This window comes from Gallinula chloropus, assembly GCF_964237585.1.
Source record: "Gallinula chloropus genome assembly, chromosome: 1".
In the NCBI taxonomy this organism is placed as follows: Eukaryota; Metazoa; Chordata; class Aves; order Gruiformes; family Rallidae; genus Gallinula; species Gallinula chloropus.
Genome location: NC_140085.1, coordinates 90,956,459 through 90,980,000, shown reverse-complemented (window position 1 = coordinate 90,980,000; position 23,542 = coordinate 90,956,459). Strand labels below are relative to the sequence as shown.

At 50.2% G+C, this 23,542-nt stretch overlaps 1 protein-coding gene across 1 annotated transcript; it reads left to right on the top strand.

The window, feature by feature from the left end:
* Nucleotides 1–8,882: 8,882 nt before the first annotated feature.
* LOC311205101 (phospholipase A2-like) lies at nt 8,883–22,547 on the top strand (the record flags this gene model as incomplete). The annotated part of the gene is made up of 4 exons (XM_084279393.1): nt 8,883–8,934; nt 12,472–12,637; nt 18,589–18,695; nt 22,384–22,547. The coding sequence occupies 4 exons, from the start codon at nt 8,883–8,885 to the stop codon at nt 22,545–22,547; spliced, it is 489 nt and encodes a 162-aa protein (XP_084135519.1).
* Between the last annotated feature and the right edge of the window lie 995 nt (nt 22,548–23,542).

Genomic DNA, 23,542 nt, shown 5'->3' with positions numbered 1-23,542 from the left:
ATCATCTTCTCACCTGTCCCAAAGTATCAGTGTGGATCGAGTGCCTATTGGAGCATTGCTTAGGAAGGTACAGAAACATTCAATAAATCTCCTGCCAGAGAGTTCAGGAGCGGATTGCAACACTTACCAGAGCTGTTCGGAACAAGAAGAATGTCTCCAGGCAGACACAGGTGCTGCTTGCTGGGCAAACAGGACTGTGATAGAGATCAGGGACTTGGTGTCCAGAGGGATACGTGCACAGGGATAAGAGCCAAAAAGAGACAGTGCAAATGCACAACTTCCAGACATACAGTGGAGCAAAGTGGGAAGGACAAGTGGCTCAACTAGGGGGGGGAAATGCACTGAAATTGCTTGTAGCCATTTTAACTAGGACTATAGAGGGGGGAACTGCTCTTTGCTGCCCAGCCTGCCAGGCCAAATGCCGTGCATGAGTTTACCTGCTCTTTTATCACTGCAGATCTTTTTTTCCCTGTGAGCTATGCAAGTGTTCTTGTCATGGGCAGTTTCTTGGTGTGATGGGAACAGGGTGAATTCCTGAACTCCCAAGCAATGACTGGCATCCATGAAGCGATAAGGCATCTCCCTGGGCACAGCCTGCTATCTCATTCCACCATGTCACAACCAACAACATTCTAATAATAAATTAGGACTTCAAAATTTCCAGCTTTCAGAGCACAGCAGCATCCAGCCCTCACCTAACCTGTCCTTGGGCACAAAGGCACAGGTTTTGAGGAGATGAATCCTTGCCATGTAAGGGAGGACTGGCCCTGGGGCTGCAGATGCAGTCGGTTGCCCACTACAAGCCTGAAGGTGAGATGTAATACACACGGCATGCCCTCAGCTGGGGGCTGCTCAGGAGAAAGGAATACAAACCACCTAGATGACCACAGTGACTAGCTCAGAGCGTTGTGTTCGCAGCAGAACAAGTTGCAGAGCCATACCCTCTCTTCCTCTTGAAAGGCAGAGCTCTTTTTTACACTCCTTATGGTTTTTCAATTTTTTCCCCTTTTTTTCCCCTAAACCTTTTTATAAACCATGTGAAACCGAGAGAACGACAATTTCCACAGGAGGGATGTCTCAGTAACAGCAACAATACAGCAATGGCAAAGACACGTGTTGGCTCAGGGGTGTATGTCTGCACAAGCTTCGAAAGCCCTGAGGAACGCTACCGGCTGGCTGGTTTGCAGTATTCAAGCTTGGGCTCCCTAATTCAAATTGTGATCAGGGAAATCAGAATCATAGATTGGTCTGGGTTGGAAGGGACCCCAAGGATCACAGAGTTCCAACCCCCCTGCCACAGGCAGGGCCACCAACCTCCAGGCCTGGATCTACACAAGGTTACCCAGGGCCCCATCCAACCTGGCCTTGAACACCTCCAGGGACGGGACATCCACCACCTCTCTGGACAGCCTGTTCCAGCACCTCACCACTCTCTCTGTAAAGAACTTCCCCCTGATACCTAATCTAAACCTTCCCTCCTTTAGCTTTAATCCATTCCCCCTTGTCCTGCCATTGTCTACTCTTTTAAAAAGTTGATTTCCCTCCTGTTTGTATGCTCCCTTCAGGTACTGGAAGGCTGCAGTGAGGTCCCCCTGCAGCCTTCTCTTCTCCAGGCTGAACAAGCCCAGCTCCCTCAGCTTCTCATCGTAGGGGAGGTGCTCCAGCCCTCTAATCATCTTCATGGCTTCTCTGAACCCTCTCCAACAGTTATATCTACATCTTTCTTGTATTGGGGGCCCCAGACCTGGACACAGTACTCCAGATGGGGCCTCATGAGGGCAGAGTAGAGAGGGACAATCACCTCCCTGTCTCTGCTGGCCACCCCTCTTCTGATGGAGCCCAGGATACCACTGGCCTTCCCAGGCCAATGACCTGCAACAGTTTCCCAGTGTAGTATTTTAAGAAATACGAACTTAATCCTAACTTTCTAGGGTGGGGTTAACAAAACACGGGCCTGACTAACAGCAGGAGGAATCTAGGAATGGTTACAAACTTGCCATGTGCAGTGCCAGTGGATGGCCTGAAAAGAAAGCGGCCCTTGTTGGTCAGGGCCTCTCCTAGGAAATCTCCAGCAGTAATCCTGAGCTCATGGCCAACCTCCAGAAGCTCTACAGGAAAGCGGAATGTGAATCGCCGTAGTAGCACCTTTCAGGGAGTGCTTGTTTGCACGTTTCCTGTAGGAGTAGCAGCATCACCACCTGAAATTCAGCCCCTTATTTGCTTTCTTGCTGTACACAGAACACATCTTAATAAGGCAATCTGGATAATGGAGCAAAGGTAGTGTAACGTGCATCCCCTTTTCTTCTGGAAGTCTCTAATTGTCCGTCCTGTCTCTGTTAGTACCTGAGGCTTGAGACAGTTCCAGCATGAGTCTTCAAGCTATTTATGATGTTGTAGGTGAAAACGGTCGGTTGGAACAACAGGCAGAAGGAGAGAGGTGTGAGGTGGCAAGTTCAGAAGAAGGAAAACTTCTAGCAATCAAAAAAAAAAAAAGGAAGATGAAGCCTGAACAAAGGGGAAATGAGAAGCTAAAGCAGGCAGCATTTGGAGGAGTTGATGGTGCACAGTAGACTACATAGACAGGCAGCACTGGAATATGCAGGGCAGAGTGGGGATGGTGTTCTAGACTTGTCGGGGTTGAAATACACCTGCAAAAGTGGAAATAGAATATTACGTGCTCCTGATCTGTGTTATGCCCTCCCCACCCAGGCCATCCCTTCCTCTATCTCCCAGGAGGAGCCACGAACACACCTCTGTTTGCATTATCTTTACAACCAGAAAAGGAAAAATGTGATTTTGCTCTGTTGAGGACTGCCCATGAATTTAAAAAAACAGACTGCAAAGCACTGACACATCAAAACAAATATCTTAACAGGCTTCACAGTCTGGATGAGTATCAGGAATCTTGGTGTCATTGGTGTGAACTGTTATCATGGGTCTTCTAGCTTCGTCTCTGACAGAGGTTCCTGTTAAACGGGCGCAAGGCGTTTGTGTCAGCTGTTCCTTTTCAGAGAACTTAGAGGCATTTCAGGAACTTGTCTTGGAATCAGAGTGTACATTCACCCCTGTGTGTGCGTGTGCTCCCTGTCAGATGAAGCAGGGCAACCTCTTGGTAACTCCCGTAGACTTCAGCAGCCTGAGCTGCTATTGGCACTTAAGTAAAACACCTTCACTCAGCCTGCTCCTGCTTTTAGGTGCTTTAACTCTGGTAACATATCCTCTCTTTTAAGTGGGAAATGTCACCAGGGCTCTAAAACGAGACCCAACTGTCCAAGGGTGCTCAGCTGCTAAGTTACACCCGTTTTCACCCATCCCTTTGGATCGCTACCTGCTGCGGCTCCAAGGAGATGCCCTTCTCCCCGGTTTGCACTGACAGCAATGCCCCCCGGTGGTGACATCAGCAACGCTCCGCGTTGCCACCGCATTCAGAGCTTCTGGTGCCCTGGCCACCCGTGGCCAAGGGACGCTGCAGCCTTGAAAACCTTTGTGTGGTCACGGCCCCATTGCCTGAGAGGGTTATGTGATGTTCGCCAAAGCCTGGTGGTTTCTGGAGGACACGAGCGCCTCTCTGTCCCCAAGCCGGGCTGCAGAACTGCCTGCTCTGCAGCAACAGGGGAGTTACAGGCAGACCGGACTAGGAAGATGATACTACTGCACATACATGTGTGTGTGTGCCAGTTTGACACACACATACATATTCAGAAATGCCACTGTCAGGATGAGATGGGGAGCACAGCAGCAGTGGAGCTCAAGGAGAGACATACAGGACACCCTCAAACCAGGAGCCACTTAAAAATACCATGTTTCTCTTGGAGCTGAGTTATAAAACAGAAATAATAATAGTGGTAGTAGCAGCAGTAATAATAATAATGTCTTTCCTCATCAAAGTTTGACTAGGCTGTATCATCACTGAAACACGGACAGACCTCTGCAAGATGATATTCAGTAAGACTGTTTACTTAGTATGTTGTTATAATAGTTCTATTGCTGGTGTAACTGGTTATGTCACCACAAATCATGTGGCAGGCTTAGATATGGATGGGTTTTTTTTCCTCTGAACAGGTAGTGTGGAATTTGTTTCCCTGTAAAATTTCTTTTCTATCATAAGTGCCACTATCCAAACTCTCATTCTGTATCCTTAGACTCTTTAGTCATCCTCCTATTAATCAGTCTTGGGGTTCAGTTCCTTTTGGGGGCCTCTAATGACCATCATATGGCAGGAAAGCTTCCTCTGCCCCCCATGAAAAAAGCCCTTGGCAGCAAATGGATCATTGAACCTGCTGGTACTGACCAGAGACCTCTTTTTGCAGTTGGTGGTGACATCCACAAAGATGGCTGGTTATTTCATTTGAGGAAGAACAGCCTCTATGAGTTGAAGGACAGACCAGCTTCTACAATATCTGACATCTTGAACCTTATTGAGTAAATGCCACAGAGTCACAGAATGGTTTGGACTGGAAGGGACCTCAAAGCCCATCTATTTCCAACCCCCTGCTATGGCCAGTGACACCCTCACTAGCTCAGGTTGCCCAAAGCCCCATCCACTGCCAGGGACCAGGGTCAGCCACAGCTTCTCTGGGCAGCCTGTGCCAGAGCCTTACCACCCTCGTATCTAAATCTTCCCTCATTTAGCTTAAACCCATTACCCCTTGTCCTATCACTTCACTCCCTGATAAACAGCCCCTCTCCAGCTTTCCTGTATGGAAAGCTTTGGGTACTGGAAAGCTTCAGTAAGGTCTCCCCAGAGCTTTCTCCAGGCTGAGCAAGCCCAACTCTCTCAGCCTGTCTTCACAGGAGACTTGCTCCAGCCCTCTGATCATATTTGTGGCCTCCTCTGAACTCGCTCCAACAGTGACATGTCCTTGTACTGGGAACCCCAGAGCTGGATGCAGCACTCCAGGTGGGGTCTCACCAGAGCAGAGGGGCAGAGGCACCTCCCTTGACATGTTGGTTGTGCTGCTTTTGATGCAGCCCAAGACACAGCCGGCTTTCTGGGCTGCATACGCGCATTGCCAGCTCACGTTGAGCTTTTCATCCACCAACACCCCCAAGTCCTTCTCCTCAGGGCTGCTCTCAATCCATTCTCCATCCAGCCTGTAGTTGGGCTTGGGATTTCCTTGACCCATATCCAGGACCTTGCACTTGGCTTTCTTTAACTTCATGCGTTTCACCCATCATCTCTCAAGCCTGTCAATGTCCCTCTGGATGGCATCCCTTCCCTCCAGCGTGTCAACTGCACCGCCAGGCTTGGTGTCATCTGCAAACTTGCTGAGGGGGCACTTCAATCCCAGCCATTAAAAACTCTGCAGGTCATATAATTCTTCTCCCCTTCAGCTGAGGGCTTTTCCCTAATGGTGTCTTTCAATAACAAGAAGTCCAAGAGCGTGAGGTCGTATCATCCCTGCGGGACAGCTGCTTTGGGGGTGTAAACCAAGGGAACTCAGCAACAGAGCTAGTTCATCCGAAGAAACAGCCCTCCAGCAGTACGGCTTGATTGCCCCACGCAAGCGACCTGCGGCTCAAAGCAGGTTTATTTGGAGAGCCAGCAGCCCGCGCAGCGCCGTGTGCCGGGGTGATATCCAACGCCCTCGCGCTGCCGCCTGCCGCTAGAGAGGAGCGGGGCTCAAGCAGGCAGCATTCCAAGTGCCCGTGAAGGGGTGACACCAGGGAGCTAACGTGGTTTCCCTGGAGCGGTGATAGAAGCGCCTTCCTGACCCCAGTGCACCTGCCATAACCTCATAAGGGCACGATTAGCACTTAATACTGTTTAATAAATACGCTGATTCACTTCGGCCGCGGTCATCGGTAACTGCGCGGATAAGCAGCAGATTTGGCCAGTCCGCAGCATGAGCCCACCCCAGGGAAACAATGCATTGATTCAGCTTTCCTTTTTACGCCTGAATTTGGGCATCCCTCCCTAATACCCCGCCAAAATCTTCTTCCAATGTTGCAGATGCACTTGGCTGCCAAAGGAGCCTGAATGTCTTTTGGTATTTATTTGGTAATTTGGTATTTTTTGCTGAACCAGGGACAGAAACCTCACCTATTATGTGGGGTGCAGGGGGCTGTGACAACGGGAACAATAGAATCAAACTCTGGTCTGACAATTTTTGGTGCCTTTTTTGATCAGGTTTCTAATTCAGGAAAGCTTTGGAAGGGCAAAGTTAAAAGTAGGTTGTCAAACCCAAATGAGACTGATAAATCCAAGTAAATCCAAGCAGACACTCTGGGCACTTGAAGGTGCTTCCCTAGGACCCCGGGGATCCCGGAAAGCATTGGCAGAGCTTCCTCACAACCCGCCCTTGGTCCCCAACAGGTATGTCTCAAGGATGTCGTGTTCAGCCAGGCCCCATGCTATGTTCCAAACCTGCCAGTTCCTTTGTGCTTCCCATTCTGAGGACCTGCATTCACAGACCCTTCAAATACACCCATCCTCTAGCATCCTCCTTCCGCAAACTGATACTCTGACATTCTTCAGGTTGAATATTAGCCAGCAGCAGCTCACATGCTTAGGATTGGGCATTATTAGTTGAGTAAACTGAAGGGAGTTTCCGAGGGAGGAGGTCTAAGCTGCACAGCTCCTCCTGGGCCGCTGTGACGTTGCAAGAGGAGCTGGGGCATAGAACAGCCGGCAGGAGCACATGGCAGTAGTGTGCTTGCCTCACCCTCCTCCCTCACCTGCTGCCAGCACACGGCCCATCAAGGGGGCGGTGGCAGACACGGGATTTTGGGCTCACGGTTGGCATGACATTTACCTGGTTCTGCCATCTCATCTGCCCCGTGTCGAAGGTGCCCAGTATATACTCTGTCTCACAGACTTGCTCGGCAAAGAGCGCCAGCTCCTGCGGCGGGGCTGGTCCCAGCAGAAAGCAGCCCCATAAATGACTTGCTCCTGACCTTTGATTGGAGCACCAATATTTAGCGAGCAAATATTTAAAGCCACGCCATTAAGAACGGAGACACAGCTTTACCATGAGAAACTTAAGCAAGGGGTGCTGCTGAGAAGGGCCAGGACTTTGCAGGGAAAGGGGAAAGCAGCCTTCATCTCCTCCTCTCCCTCTCCCAGCAGAGCAGCCAGCCCTGCCCATCATGCCCACACTGGGGATGGGGCAGATGCTTAGACCCTGACAAGGCAGATGGCTGCTGCACCAAGCACGGCAGGAGTTTTAAAGCCCTGGGAGGCTGGGTGAAGCTGTTTCAACCCCAAAGGCAAAACTGCCTTTGGCCACCCTGTCGCTCATGAGGCCTGTTGCCCCACACAGCGGGAGGCCGTGTGACCAGGAGGCCACCTTGCTGATCCAGCTGACTAGTGTCAGCAGAGTTTGGCTGGCCCTGATGGATTGCCCCTATCATCTGGTCTGTTGCTGTGGCTGAGACCCTGTTGTGGGTTTGCGTGGCAAGGTTTTTGGTGGAGGAGGGGGGAACTGCAGGGGTGTCTTCTGCAAGAAGCTGCTAGAAGCTTCCCCCAGGTCTGACAGAGCCAATACCAGCTGGCCTCAAGGCCAGACCTGCTGCTGACCAGGGTCGAGCCAATGAGCTACGGTCACAGCGCCTCTGTGAATCACATTTAGGAGAAAGAAACTGCGAGCAGCCGCTTTGGCCACCAGAGAAGGGAGTGAGAAGATGTACGAAACTCTGCAGGCATCAAGGCCAGTGAAGAGAGGGGAGGAGGCGCCCCACGTGCTGAAGGAGAGATTCTGCTGCAGCTCATGGAGAAACCCATGTTGGAATGGGTGTCCCCCTGCAGCCCATGGAAGATGATGGGGAGCTGAGACCCCACCTGCAGCCTGTGGAGAGACCCCATGCTGGAGCAGGTGAATACATATGGAAGATGCTGTGGCCCGTGTTGGAGCAAGCTCCTGTCAGGACCTACAGCCTGTGGAGAGAGAGACCTATGTCGGAGCAGGTTTGTGAGTGGGGGTGGGGAGTGGGAGGCTTGTGGCTCCATGGGGAGCCAGGCTGGAGTAGTCTGGGCCTGAGAGACATTCTGTGATTTATGACTGCACTCCACAGAAGTGACCCACGCTGGGGCAGCTGGTGAAGAGCTGAAGCCCCGTGAGAAAGGACTCATGTTGGTAGAGAAGTTTGTGGAGGACTGTCTCCCATGGGTAGGACCCCACGCTGCAGCAGGGGAAGAATCTGACCAGTCTTCAGAAAACCAGTTGGTCTCAGTCAGGTGCAGCCCCAGGCCGAGAGGTGTTTCTCCCTCAGGACTGGAGCAGAATTAGCTCTGTCGGTCAGTGTATAATTAGGCGCGTGCACCTAACAGTATTCTTTCTGTTGAATGTTTATAGTTTCATCTCTTCTGTTTTAAACATGAAAAATAATCAGTCTTAAAATAATTTTTTTAAAAAAAAAAACAACCCCACACACCCTGGAAAGAGTGATCTATAAAAAGAGAAACCCTGTGCCAGGGGGACGCCGCAGCGGCGAGCCCAAGCCGCAGGAAGCCCGGTTGCTGGCTTCCCTTTTCCGCAGCTACTCAGAGGTTAACCAGGGTCTGTAAGCAAACAGCTTAAAGAAGGAGCCCGGCTTAGTGCCTGGGTGTCTGGGGCTGCCCCTGGGACTGCCAGCCTAATGCCCTTCCAGCGGCCCCTCCCTCCCTCCCAAAGGCCATGCTGGGCAAACAGAGCCAACCCTTGCCCAGCAAGGAGCCGGCTGCGGGGACCAACTGGACCGGGGCTGGGGCTGAGGGACATCGCAGAAGAGGGTGTTTACATTTGGGACGGGCGCTGAGCCACGTGGATATAAAACCTGGAGCGTCGGCCTGGGAGGATCGTTAAGCACACCCACACCTCAGCTCACTTGGCAGCGAGAGGAGGTGCTGCCGGGAGTCCCAGCAGCCAAATCCCGGTGTACAGGAGTGCGGGAGGGATCTGCCCATGGGCTCCCGCCTGCTGATGATGCTGATGCTGCTGGTGCTGCTTCAGGCAGGTGAGTACCACCTCTGGGTCCCTCTCCCATGCCTTCCCCCCCTCAACCACCCCTCCCCGCCCCCAGTCCTGGAACAGTCGTCAGCTTTGCCTGCTTCACAGCAGGCACCTCGGTGTCTTTTGGCCAAGTGAGGGGGAAAAACACACAAAAAACCTGCTGCTTGCATTTTTTCAGCATTATAGCGTGGGGCTGTGTATGTGAGCTGCCTGCCCACCTCTCTTCCCTTGTTGTTTACATAGCTGGGGCTCTATAAATATGGGACATTTGCTTTTCAGATGGTTTTCTGCTACGAAATCGTTGGCATCTGAGTTCCTTCATGGAAATACCCTCTTCCTTTATCAGTGACTGTGGAGGAAGCGGTTTTCAACTCATCTGAATTTAAAATATTTCTTAAAAAGCCATAAATATCTGCTAACATAAAGCCCACAGAGACAGTCAGACACTAAACTGGCAGGTCTGAGGTTATACTTGCAGTAGGTTTAAAACAACAACCTTGCCCTGCTCCCCCCCTCTCCCCCCCAAAAAAAACCAACCTTGCTGTAATCTACAGCCCAGGCTGCCTGTTGAAGCAGGAAATGGTAAGTTGTCAGATCCAGCTCCTCTCACCTCCCTGCAGGTATTTTCTCAGCTACCCTGCCGTTAGTGTTAGTGGTGTGACTAATGACTGGACGTGCTCCTAACGGGGCATGTGGCTAAATTCAGGCTGCTGCTCTGCAGACTCTTCCCAGGCTTTCCCGGCTGCGCTGGCTTGGCTGCCCAGCACAGAAAGAGTCATTTCAGTTCTTGGTCAAGTTATTAGCAAGCAGTATAGCTGAACACTGACACATACGTTGCTGGGGCTGACCTCTCAGCTGCAGCAACCTGCGTTCAGCTCAAAACCTGCCCAGCTTTCAAAGAACAAAAGGGGAACATCAGAGGCTGCCTGGATGCCGGTGGTATTTCAGGCTCTCACAGAGGGTGCAGCCCCGGAGCACCATCTTTTGGACTCAATTCCCTTTGGAGCTTTCTCTCTGCTTTCATGAGCAGCTCTGCACTGTAATTACAGTTCCTTGATCCTCAAAGATATCCCCAGAAGAAGAATGGCCTTTCTTCTTCGGAGCGAGGTGGAGTTACCTTGCACCAGCTTCATCTGTTTGTGGCCAGCATTCAACAGACCAAGTCCAGCAGACCAGACTTAAGAGGTCAGCAAAAGCCAGCTAAAAAAAAAATGCAAGCTGCTCATCAGGAAGCCTGAATGCCTACAAAGAAGTTTTTGTATCTATTTGAACGTTTTTGGAGTCTGCAAACTGCCACAGGTTGAAAAACCATGGTTTTTAACCTAAAATCCAGATTCAGGTCACTGCTTGTCATTTCCCCTGTGGTGCCCAGGAGCTGAGCCTGCTTTCAACCCCAGAGCCCCTGCTGTTTAGACAAGGGAAATAGGTCACCTCTTCAGTCTCGAGTTAACAGCCCGTCTGATGCGTTTTTAGCAGGAAAACCGAACACTTGGAGCAGTGTTTAGGGGAGCAGCACGGTTACTTTTTCAGGAATGTGCATTTAATCCTCAAGGAATGCCCCGGAAAGCATAAGGAGTCTGTGCAAAACCCTGAGCTGGGACTGCTGGAGGCACCCATTGCCTGCGGGGAGATCGGTGGAGGGGATAGCTTGTTCCTGCTGGAGGCTCAGGCTGTGGAGAGGGAGCAAACCTCTGCCTCGTCCTCCACGGCAAGAGACCCTCTTTGCCCTCACCGGGGTTTGGATCAGGCTGGGAGGGCGAGCCAGCCCAGGAGGTGTGTGGAGAGGCCCAAGCAAAGGGATTAGAGGCAAGGTTTTAAAAGGAAAGCAACTGTTTTAATAATAGTATTGAGTCCCCGAGTGGTTTAGGGGATTAGTTAGTCCATGTTTGTACGGCAGTTTGAAGAGGTCAAGTGTGCTGCAAGAGCCAGGGGCAGGTGTCAAAGCCACCTTGGTGGTGGGATCCCAGCTCCCAGGCACCACCTCTCCCATCCTATGGGATGCAGGGGGAAATGCCCAGCCCTTTTTCAGTGGTCTGTGGGGACAGGACAAGGGGCAATGGCTGCAAGTTGAAGCACAGGAAGTTCTATACCAACATGATGAAGAACTTTTCCACAGTGAGGGTGCCAGAGCCCTGGGACAGGCTGCCCAGGGGGGTGTGGAGTCTCCATCTCTGGAGATATTCAAGACCCGTCTGGATGCCTCCCTGTGTGACCTGTCCTAGGGAGCTGCTTTGGCAGGGGGGTTGGTCCCAGTGATCTCTGGAGGTCCCTCCCAACCCCTATGATTCTGTGATTCTCTCCCTCCACTACGTGCCCCTGTGTAGGCAGGCTGTGCTTTTCAGAGCGGCTGCGCACAGGTGGGACAAGCGGATGGGTCTCGGTGAGTCCGAGAGGTTTGATGCTACCAGTGGGTAGCTTTGCAAAGCACCCCCGGCCCTTCACCCAGGCAATAAATACCACCCCCATCTGTGGGTATCGTTAGCGTGATGAGCATCAGAGGTCGCAGCTGAGCACCTCCGTGGTTTGAGTACTGCGGGCAGGGTGCTCCTGGCTCCTGTAGCAGGAACTGCAAGGTAGAGGCTGTGGCTGCTAACAGGGTTGCACATTAAGCTGGGAAATCACAACACTGTTTGAAAGACTTGTAACTCAAACCGCTCCGGAGTAGTTTGGGTGGCCCTCTGCACACTTCAGCTGGCACAGAGCTCCTTTGTCTATCTTTCCAAACTCATGCAGCCGACCTGATGCTATGACTTAAATGGAACGTGATGATGGAAGTGGATTAAGGGTTGCCAGTGCTTCCCAACTCTCAAGAGAAAGCCGATACACCTACATCTTGGCTAATGTAGGCACTTTATCCTTGACCACAAAGTGTACCTTGAGGGCTTGGGGACTTGTAGCTACCCCTGTATGCAAATTAATAGTCCCTAAATTAATAGGGCTGTCAGCTTGTTGCCCTCTAGAGAATAGGTTCAAATGTCCCAACCAGTGAGGGGAAACTTGGATAAGGTTAAGACATCCTGAGCAACTTAGAAACTTCGTTTTTTTCTGTAGGGTCCCAGTTAGGTCTGGTTGTGTGCTTGTCCTCAGGTGCTTTTCCATCCTACTTGGGGCCACGGCGTTGCCCGTAAGCTTTCCCAGGTTTGGGAGCTCTGGGGTGTAGTGAAGCCCAGCTGGCTCTGCATGGTGCCGGCACAGGCTCTGCTAAGCTTAACAGTGTGATGTGCAAAACCAGGCACGCTGCTCCCAGGTACAACACAGCTGCAGTGACATACTGGCACGCCAGAGCTGGTAAGCTTCGCTTGAACTGAGCTCCCTCCACAGAAATACTCAGGCTGGGGGGTTCCTGGGTAGCCCAGCCCACAGGTAAGGTGCCTTTGAAGCCCCCTCTGCAGAGTAAATGTCATGGTTAATTAGATCACTCAGGCTGCACCTAAGGGACCAGTCAAAATGAAAACAAAAAAATCCTCCCCTTAAGGACTTTAAGAAAATCAGTGCCAGGAGTGTTTAATCCCTGTGTGAAGCCTGTGTCCTGTCTTTGCAGTTTGGAAAGGTGCTCTGGGCAAATCCCACTCACTGCACACCCGAGGAATCGTCGAATTGGCAGGAGCTATATCCTGTGGCACTGGACGGTCTCCCTTGGCATATATTGGCTATGGATGCTACTGTGGACTTGGAGGACAAGGCTGGCCTAAAGATAAAACGGACTGGTAAGAAGAACTTCAATTATGTGTCCAGAAGTGGTGCAGATCTCCCCACTCTTTCCCTGTTCATACTCTTGTGACTCCATGGACTCATTACTGCCTCGCGGAGGGGGAACTTGGTATTTATGACCAGCACTGGGGGAACTCTGAAGTGAGGAGCCGTCTGTCACTTGGGGTTTGAGTGAGGGTTTAACCACCTTCATGATGGAAGTAGAGCTCTTGGGACCTAGTACTACGTGTGGTGGAGGGCAAAGGAGGGACCTGGGCATGGTTTCATGAAACAGCTGCCTGTTTGTTCATAGAGAGCGAGACCTGCCAGGAAAAAAGGGGAGTGACCAAGGTATTTGGAGAGCTGTTTCACCCAGGTCCTGAACATGGTAGCAATGGGAATATCACTATTTATGCTCTGGAGAAAATCCAGATCATTGCAAGGAGTAATTAAACCTGTTGTCTTTGTTGCCTATTAGTTCACTCTGGATCAAGGAAGAAAAACAATAGGAGAGAGCATGGTGTTATTTCCCCTTTTTCTTTGTTAGTGGGGAAGACGCTGGGATTGTTATTCCCCAGGCCAAAAGCAATTAGCCTGTGAGGGTTTGCAATCAAAGGTTTCTTTCTTCTACTTTGCAATTAGCATACATGCAGATCTTGGGCGTGAGGGACTCTTGTGTGCTGAGCCTTTTATTTGCAGTCTTCTCTGGTTTTAAACCTCAAAGACAGAGCACACAAGCCTGTTTATCTACAGTCAACAGGCCAGGCACTACCAATAAGCAGGCTTTTAGTGGGAGTGAAGGCAGGGTGCAGCTCACTGGGAAGGAAACAGAGACACCCAAGATGCTTTGCATTGCTACAAAACCAAACTCTGGCTGAATCAGCCGAGCAAAAGAAGGGTAATAGGGAAGAAAAGATGCCAAGGTTAAAGGCCAACTCCTCCATGGGCATGAAAGAGCAAGTGTCCCCTAAAACTGGTGCAGAAGTCTTCATTAATGGTGTGGGACGTTTCATTCTCAAAGCCTTTCTCTTTGTGTCCCTGGTTTGTACCTAGGAAACATTCCACCTGTGAAGGGGTCAGTACAGGACTTACAAATAACCAATAACCACCTACAAAGAGTCACAGCTTTCAGGTCTCTGAGATTCCTGTTAAAATTCTCAGTGGTATCTCCTGACCTGCTTGTCACCACCTACAGCCGTGTCTGTAAACATGTTCATTGTTTTGGTCTGCCCTTTACCAGCTCTCAGAATCAGGTCTTGAGAGGAAAACGTGACTTCACTGGTTTGGAACACTTCTTTTACCAAAGGGATCACCTCAAAGCTGTTTTCCACAGGCTGGAAAATGTGGGTGACCCCTGTGTTTAGGTGACTCTGGGAGATGCATGAGGTGAGCACTCACGAAAAACAGAGAGTACAATATGGCTGTGTGCCTGTCAGCTGGTGTTCCTGCTGCTGTTTGCTTTCATAGAATCATAGAATCCTAGAATGGTCTGGGTTGGAAGGGACCCCAAGAATCATAGAGCTCCAACTCCCCTGCCACAGGCAGGGCCACCAACCTCCAGCCTGGATCTATACAAGGTTGCCCAGGGACCCATCCAGCCTGGCCCTGAACACCTCCAGGGATGGGGCATCCACCACCTCTCTGGGCAGCCTGTTCCAGCACCTCACCACTCTCTCTGTAAAAAAACTTCCCCCTAATATCTAATCTAAACCTTCCTTCCTTTAGTTTTAATCCATTCCCCCTTGTCCTGCAAGTGCCTACCATTTTAAAAAGTTGAATCCCCTCCTGTTTCTCTGCTCCCTTCAGGTACTGGAAGGCTGCAGTGAGGTCCCCCCGCAGCCTTCTCTTCCCCAGGCTGAACAAGCCCCATGGGATGTGGATTTTATCCCAACAACAGAAAATGAGACTGTGCAACTGGAAATGCCTCAAAATACCAGATAGTTTGTAAAAAGGAAGCTCGAGTTTATTACTTCTTAGCTGCAATGCTTGGCTGGGAAAAACCCCACCCCAACAAAATGAACCCCACACAAATAAAAGCAGCATTTAGGTAGTTTCTTCTCTGGGGGTGGGGGGATTGGTAAAGCCCCTGCTAGATTCAACCCTATGATTTTCCATTTTGTGTTAACTAGAGGAATCTTCTGATAGCTGTTTATGGAGAATGACTGCAAAATTCAGCGGGGTCGAGTGCCCCGTGCCCGTCACAGAGATCACATTAGTTTCCACATTTGCCATTCTAAAACCAGAAAGAAGTGGAGCAGCAAAACGACAGGGACAAACACTGTCTGAAATGACTCACACACCTCCCCCTGCCCCCCCACTTCTAGGTTTGTCACTGAGACCCCTACAAAAGGAGTAATTTTCTCGTGAGTAATCCAACCAATCTGTCTAGACAGGGCTAGAGTGCTTCTAAGCACCTCTCTTTTGTGGGAAAAGGAAAAAATAGAGCTGTGGAGTGGAGTGGGTAATCCTTTTATAAGGTTTATTTCACACACTGACTTTGATGTGGTATTGTCAGCAATTACCTTGTCCCTTCTCTTCCACTCTCACAGTCCCATCACTCCCAAGACATAACAGCATCTCTTCCACATAAAGTTAAATATACTTGTTTCTCCTTCCCCCCCCCAGATTGCTGTGGCACCCATTTTTGTAAAGCAGGAACCTGAAGGTCCTCAGTTTCTCCCTGAAAACACAGGATGCCATGAAAGGCAGGGTGGCCTACAAAAGGCTCACCTAAATCCTGGCAGAGTAAGATTCCCCCTCAGTTGCTGAGCTAAAGCAAAACAAAAGGACACAGGGTGGTGGCTGTGCTGTTAGGGTGACAAACTCAATGTGACAAATTCTTGCCTTAATGGCATTTGCTCATCAGTGGGGGTCTGGCCAGATGATCCCTGGGGCCAGCCAGAGCTGTCTGTCGCCATCAGGACTATCTGGCAGCCCAGATGTGAGGAATAGGTAACTTACTACCTGGATGACATGGTTGTATTTGTTTTCCACACCTGTTGACTACAGTGCTGTCTGACTCTGTGTTGGTCTAAGCTGGTGTTAGCAGGTTCTTACAAGCCTAACACCATGCTCTGACCCAAAGTGCAGGAAGCAGAGTTTCCAGACAGGATGTGACCACTGAAGGTGGCAAAGGGTAAGGATGTGTTTCCTCACTCTTCATTCCCTGGCACTTCTTTTAGAGCATCTGAAAGAGCTGATTGCAAAATAAGAGCCAAAGTCTTCTTACTCTGTGTTGGTGGAAGCTACATGTCACCCTGCTGCAACAATGGGTATCATCAGGAGGAGATGGTGTGAGTGGAAGCAGAATTGTGCCTCAAATCCTGTGGTCCTGCAGAATTTACACAATCCCCCCGGATGTTGCCAAGCCAGTTAAGGAGCAGCAAGTTCCCACAGCCAGCTAACGTACCCCTCTTGTGCTTTTGTTTGTTCTTGCCTAATTCACAGGCTAACTTTTGCCCCTTCCAAGATACTCTCTCACTATTCTCCTACCTCTTTCTCAGTTCATCCAGCTCTCCACAAAGATCTATTTCACTGCCACAGTTCCTAACTCCTCCCTTTGCCCATCTACCTTTGTGGTGTTCCTCCTCCCCACAGTCCTCTGTCACTGACACCAACATTACCAATTTGACTCCTGATTCACTCTTCAGACCTCACAAACCCTGTGCTCTCTACAGCTGGCACTCTGACTCAGCTCAGCCTGATTCCCGGCTCTCCACCGTGGCCTCTTGTGCTCTGTGTCCTATACAGGAGACACCCATGGTGTGCTCACTCTGCCATCTACCTCCTTGAGGATGGATGAGGCTGTTCTTCAGCTTCAGTTATGTTAGCCAGGGTGGCCTGGGCTACAGGACTTCCTCCAGGTGACACGTGCCACTGTTGTTGCTCAGTGTCATAGTCATACCATAGATTGGAGAGAGCTGAGACTTTCACACTTTCCACAGGTCTGTGGATTCCTCCCTCCTTTGGCCTTTCACTTCTAACCTCTTTGAGGTGTTACTGGACCAAGGAAGATCTGACCCACAGCCTGTTATTGCTGTCACCTCCAACAGAACAGGTTCCATGAGCTGACTAAGGTCTTCTCAATTACAGCACTTGCTGTGACTCCTCATGGGAAAACTTCTACATATGTAAACTCCACATATGTATATCCCACAGGGCTTATTCCCATGCTGAAGTCCTCTGAGGAGCTGGCATGGAGGGAGATACTAGTCTGCTACCTCTGACTTGCATTTCTAGGTTTCACAACGCAGTCAGTAGTCCGGTCGTAATCATCACACAGGTTTCATCTCTGCAAGATGGGGAGGGGGGGAAATAAAAGCATGTAGTTTGCAGACTCATCTGTGGAATGAAATTGCTACTTGAATTACTAAACCAGGAATTCAGTCAGTAGGGAGAGCCCACTGGGCTAAATTCAGCCTGTGTGTAAGCACAGGCATTACGTGAAGGCTGAATTTGGCCTGAGTGACCTGATGCTGTTGCCTCTTTAACACGATTCACCCGATCTAGTTCCAGTCATTTGGTCAGAAACCTGGTTGTTTTCATTGTCCCTGGGCTTTATCATCTCACACAGCCCAACACACCCACAAAACAGTTTCCAGAAGAGCAAAATCCTCCTGCAGCAGAGGGTGACAAAGTTCATGATGTTCCTGAGCTCCTGGGTAAGGTACTGGCAGCTCCCAGCGGGTCTCCAGAGACACCCCACTTCCTACACAAGGGACCTTTATCCTTCTTGCAGGGTTTTCCCACTTTTCCAGAGGGATGTAACAGTGGTTCCCGGAATGAGTCACGGACATTCATTGATTTTTCAGGTAACCTGCCCTCAGGCCTTGAAGGTAATGGTCAAGGTTTCATCTGGATTTGGGCAACCAGTGCAGCCATGCTCCATTTTGGCCAGCTCATCCAAGTCTTGAAGACATTCATGTGTAGTAGGACTCAAGAACTTCTCTAAAAGCTGTCTGCTCTTCATTTACCCCTAAGATCAGCCTGCCTCGATGCTTTCCAATTAGTAGAGTGGTTTCTCTGTAGAGTCCCAACAATCCTGCAGAGACAGCTTCTGGACATGCAGGAGCTCACTCCTCTCTGGCCTAAGCATCCTTGCCTAAACAACCTTTGTTATTTGGCAGAGAACCTCTCTGAGTGCTGAATGTTTTCTAGGTGCATTTTGAGCCACTAAACAAGCAGAATAAAATTCAAGTGGGGTCAAGTTTTCTATAAATTCTGAAATAATCGATAGTGGGAATTATCTCATCAACTAGTCTGTTAGGACAGATATCAGCTGAACTAGTCGCCCTCAGCCCCCTCTATAGACAATGAAAAGCAATTGCACTTTCAAATGCAGTTTTTCACCTATTTTAGATCTCTGTAGTGTGACAAAATTAACTGTGTCCCAGACATGCATAAAGGCAGCTTGGTTCAATGCCTTATATGGAGACGTTTGCATTGAGGGATCTGAAGTTAACTGATATGATTTCCACCACTAAGGCTAATGGGGTTGTAGCCACCTCTCAGAAACTGGATGGGTCAAAGGGCACATGGCAGGTCCAAGTGAACTGGAGAGATGGTGATGCTGAGGAAGCCAAAAACTATCTTGACTCCAAATTATGAGATGGGTCTAAGCCCAAACCGTTGAGCCACGGTCATGCACCTCATAGTAACTCTTCAGCTCTGTTTCAGTGAGCAGGGTAACCATGTATTGACCACACCTGTCTTTCTGAGGGCACAAGCTTGGAGGAGGAAGCAGCACAATGGTCATGGGAGAAAATATGGCAGTAATGAGCTCCTGGGAGAGCTTTTAAAGAGATGCCAGGATGCTGGTTTCATCAGCAAATGGTTTATTGGCTGGCTGGGCAGACACTGCTGTCATAAGCAGTGTGCGAATGGAGCACTCCTGGAGTACGTACAGACACCCCTGAGCAAAACACACAGGATGCCTGAGACCAAACTCTTGTGTTTTATTCTCTCCCAGGTGCTGCCACAGGCACGACTGCTGCTATGACAAGGCAGAGAAGGAGGGCTGCAGCCCCAAGGCACAGCGGTACCAGTGGGCATGTGAGCAGAACGCCGTGCGGTGCGGTAAGAAAATGCCCACTTGCTTTGGGTTCATCTTCTCCCCTCCTCTGCAGGGGCATAGGCTGACCTAAATGTGTTGTAGGCCCCAGAAGTAGGTCTGTGTATACTGAGATGGCTTTAAAGCTGCTTCGGGCAATGTCTGTCCTCTTCTGAGCTCTCTTCCCGCCCCTTGCCTGGATCACAAGGCTTTCCAAGAGTCCCCAGCTGGAACTGGGAGGAAGGCTGGAGCTCCGGCACCACCGGGTAACCTGAGTCCTCCCCAGGCTGAAGAGTGAGAGTGGGGTCCATGGAGCCCACAAGCCGTCTCAGTACAGCAGGGATGCAGGTGTCTCTCTGGAGGCTCTTTGTCCGTCTGCATTGCCTGCTCCTCACTGTCGCCTTCCCATGGCTGCACAAGGGTCTGCAGGGGTGGTCTTCCCATGGCAGCTGCCACCATCCCTCCAGCGGGACTGTTCACCCTTTTACTTACCGGCAGGTGCTGCTAGAGAAGAGCCACCTCATTGTGCATGGCTGCAGGAAAGGTCAGACAGGGAGCCGTCCTGCATCTCTGCACGTGTGGGGCAGCAGCCCAAAGCTTCAAGGCTTCAGCAGGGATTCTGAAGCCTGCAGAGTCACATGCTCCCGAGTGCCGAAGGCGTACGGGGAGCGTAGGCTGTGCTCAGCTCTACAGCTGGTACCCAGTCAGGAAGGTCTTGGATTTGCACAGTCACAGCCCGTCAGTGCCTGGCACCAGTTTGTTTTGACATACGCCAGATGACTGGAGTCTCAGAATTTGTCGCTTCTATTTCTAAGTCTCCCAAAAGTCCCTGATGGTAAAATCCACCGTAGAACACTTTGAAAGTTTGAAAAGAAACGTGTGAGAATCAAACTTGTCCCCATCCCAGCAAAGCTACTTGCCTGAACATTAAAAGGTAGTTGCTATCTTGTCAGAAGACCATATTCAACTGGTGCAACCTTCAGCTTCTCCAGAGGCTGAGAATCTGCCAGCAGATACAGGACATGGCACAGCGCATCTGCAGTTGCTCTCTTCCAAGTGCCAGAAAACCTGTGACATACAGAGCTCGGGCTAAGGAATGAACTGATTTCACATACAATGGCTCTGCCTCCCACCTACCTGCATTTCCACTGCTGGCCGGTACTTTCCGACAGGTATTTTAATAAGGGGGGGGGGGGAACATCCCATTTTCTTTTTGCTGTGAAGGAAGAATCCTCACTGTGCAGAGTGTGTCCTGTAACAGCATGCTGGGCTGCAGCTGCTCCAGCCTAGCTAACAAATATTAGTTAAATAACTGCCATTAAATCCTTACCTTGTGTCCAGGTAAGGCCTGAGAAGCATCCACCAACTGTTCTCCACAAGCCCTCAGCAGGCTTTACTTCCCTTGACATCCCCCATGGGGAGGAACAGCAGAAATGCTTTCTGAAGGCAAATTTCCTACCCCAGGGCTACGGCACAGCAGGTCCTACTGAGGTGTGAAGGTACAATGTCTGGTCCCATTCAAACAAAAGGGGGGAAGCATTAAATTTCCAGGCGTGTTTGCTGGGCCTAGGGTAGTGATGTCCCAAAAAATTAGAAGCAGAAGTGTTTTCCCTTTCTGTGCAAGAGGAGATAAATGCCTGCTGCCTGGCACCAAGCACAAACACAGATTTCTTTTCAGGGAAGTTCATTTTACCCTGGAAATCTTTCCTCACCACAGGTGCCTTTCCCAGAGCCTCCCCATACTCGGGCACAGTGGGCTGCACACTCAGAAAGGCAGAGATGGTTCACGAAATATGTGACAATCTATTGTGTGTAGATTACTTCTGTCAGTGCATAAAGACAGGAGCAATATCAGGAAACAGGAAGCATACGTCCCCTGGAACACAGCTTTCGTTTGCCAGGAGTAGAGTTCTCACAGGCTTGCATCCAAATACACAGAGCTGAATACATTTTAATGCTATCAGTAATTTCTCAGTCCAGATGAGGGCCATGAAGATGCCCAGTCAGCAGGGGTTTCAGGAAGGGCAGGTCCTGCTTAACAAACCTGATGTCCTTCTAAGATCAGGTGACCCACCTAGTGGATGAGGGAAAGGCTGTGGACATTGTCTACTTGGACCCCAGTAAGGCCTTTGACACTGTTTCCCACAGCATTCTCCTAGAGAAGCTGGTGGCTTATGGATTGGATGAGCACGTGCTTCACTGTGTGAAACACTGGCTGGACAGTCAGGCACAAAGGGTTGTGGTAAACAGAGTTAAATCCAGTTGGAGGCCTGTCACCAGTGGTGCTGCCCAGGGCTCAGTCCTGGCGCCAGCTCTGTTTAATGTCTTTATCAATGACATGGACGAGGGAGCCAAGTGTGTCCTCAGTAAATTTGTGGATGATACCAAGTTTAGTGGGAGTGTTGATCTGCTAGAGGGTAGACAGGCTCTACAGAGGGACCTGGACAGGCTGGCTGGATGGGCTGAGGTCGAGTGCTGCATCCTGCACTTGGGTCACAACAACCCTGTGCAACACTACAGGCTTGGAGAGGAGTGGCTCAAGAGCTGTCTGGAGGAGAGAGACCAGCGTGGCCAGCAGGAGTAGGGAAGCGATCCTTCCCCGGTACTCAGCACTGGTGAGGCTGTACCTCCAGTACTGCAAATCAGTCATTTGCAATCACAGAATCATTAAGGTTGGAAAAGACCTCCAAGATTATCTAGTCCAACTGTCCCCCAACCACCTAGATTACTTACTAAACCATGTCCTTAAGTACCCCTCCAACCTTTCCTTAAACACCCCGAGGGTCAGCTCCACCCTGGGCAACCTCTTCCAGTGCCTATCCACTGATGTAGCTACCTGAGCTAGTTGCTTTGATGTACCTTATTGTCCTTACCTAGTCATGTAGTCGGATAATTGCATTACAAATAGTTCCATATGTATGATTTTGATCAGCTTTGTTAGCTGCTGGCTCATAAAAATCAGGTAGGTGACCCTGCTGTGGGGCCTCTTGTCTCCTCTGCTGTGATCAGAGATATGTAAGAGCAGCTTGTGGAGCGTGAATGAAGGATGCCCAGTGGGTGCTTCTATCCCCTCAGGTTTCCAAAGGTCCCTCTGGGAGACTCCTGATTTCAAAGCCAAATTCTATTATTATTTTTTAATTTTAAAATCAGCCTGATCTGCAGAGGGAGGAGTTACAAGGGAAGTTGACTGACTGAGGAATGATGGAGTATTTTTGTCTCAGGCTAAGCTAAAATAATTTTCATTTTTAGCTTCAGCCACTGAACCAACCCCGGGTTAGTTCAGTGGCTGAAGCGGGGTGCGCTCTGTGACTTTCACAGAATCACAGGGGTTGGAAGGGACCTCCAGAGATCATTGGGTCCAACCCCCCTGCCAAAGCAGGTTCCCTAGGACAGGTTACACAGGCATCCAGACGGGTCTTGAATATCTCCAGAGAAGGAGACTCCACAGCCCCCCTGGGTCGCCTGTCCCAGGGCTCTGTCACCCTCATGGTGAAAAATGATGCTTTTGGTCACAGGTCAGGCCTGTTGACAGACAAAGAACAGGGGAAGGGCAGCTCCACACACAACAACTCAGGTTGGCTCTTCTCTCTTCCCACTCCCGCAGCCTCTGTTCCCTCAGAAATGCTTTATCAGGGTGTTATTCCTTTTCCAACTGGTTCTTGCCTGTTGCCTGACACAGAGTCTCTCATCTTCCGCTCACCTTTCCTTTTGCAGATAACCTGACGGACCGATGTGAAAAGATGGTGTGTCTGTGTGACCAAGAAGCAGCCAGGTGCTGGGGAGCAGCCCCGTACAACCCACACTTCATCCTCTGGCCAGACTTTTTATGTGGACAGACTCATCCCACCTGCCATTTCAGATATGGGGGGGCAGAATAGTCTTTTGGGGTGTGGGGGGGAGGGGGGCTTTTCTTCTAACGCTCTGAATCTGATGGTGCTGGAATAAAATTTTACCTCTTTTACCAGAGCTAACTATGGTGTGAGAGAATTTCTATCAGGCCAGGGTTTACAGGGAGGAGCAACAGGGCAAAGTATATGCTGAAGTAAGGATCAGGCCCTGGTCTGATCACAGCCTTTGCAGAAATGGAGGGTTTGGGCCGCAAGTGCAGTGAGAACACGTTGCCCTTCACCAAATGGCTCTTTTCATTCCTTCACACTTCCTAACCTTCAGCTCCCACACGTTTGCACATCTAGAACATAGGTTGGGACTTCTGTTGGACTCTTTTTTTTTTTTTAATAATAAATAAATCCACCTCTGTAAGAAGATGCACTGAACTTTGAAGACTGCAGGCACGCTAGTCTGGTAGTAGAGGACCCACTTTATTTTCCTAGACCTGCAGGAGTGGGGACATCAAAGAAGGAGGATGCCTCCTTATTCCTTATTTGTGCTCAGAGGCATTCTGCTTCCTACCACAAGGAAAAGCAGATCCTGGCCCAGGGGAGGGCTCCATCCTTTTACATGTGTGTGTGTGTGTTCTCGGCTTATATAGCCAGCTCGTGGTTTTATCCCTTATGTTCCTGCCTCACAGCACTGGGGATGCTTCTGGGGCGCACTCAAAGGTAAGCCAAGTTACTCCCTTGCAAGGCCAGCACAGGTGTCTGACTTTTACTAGCTGGCACACCCATGCTTTTCAAGAGAACATACTGCTTACCTGCCATGCAGGCTTCAGAGCTGCTCTGGGGTACAGGTATTGGGGTACCCCCTGGTCACTGACCACCCGGGAATCAGCTACTGTCACATCAGGAACCTGGGACTGCGGATAACATCAGCTGTGTAAGCAAATCTTCCACGTCTCCTTTTATTTTTAAGGGCATTAGAGACACAGGGACTTACATTGAAACACTACGTTTCCTTCTGGCAAGAGCAAAACAAG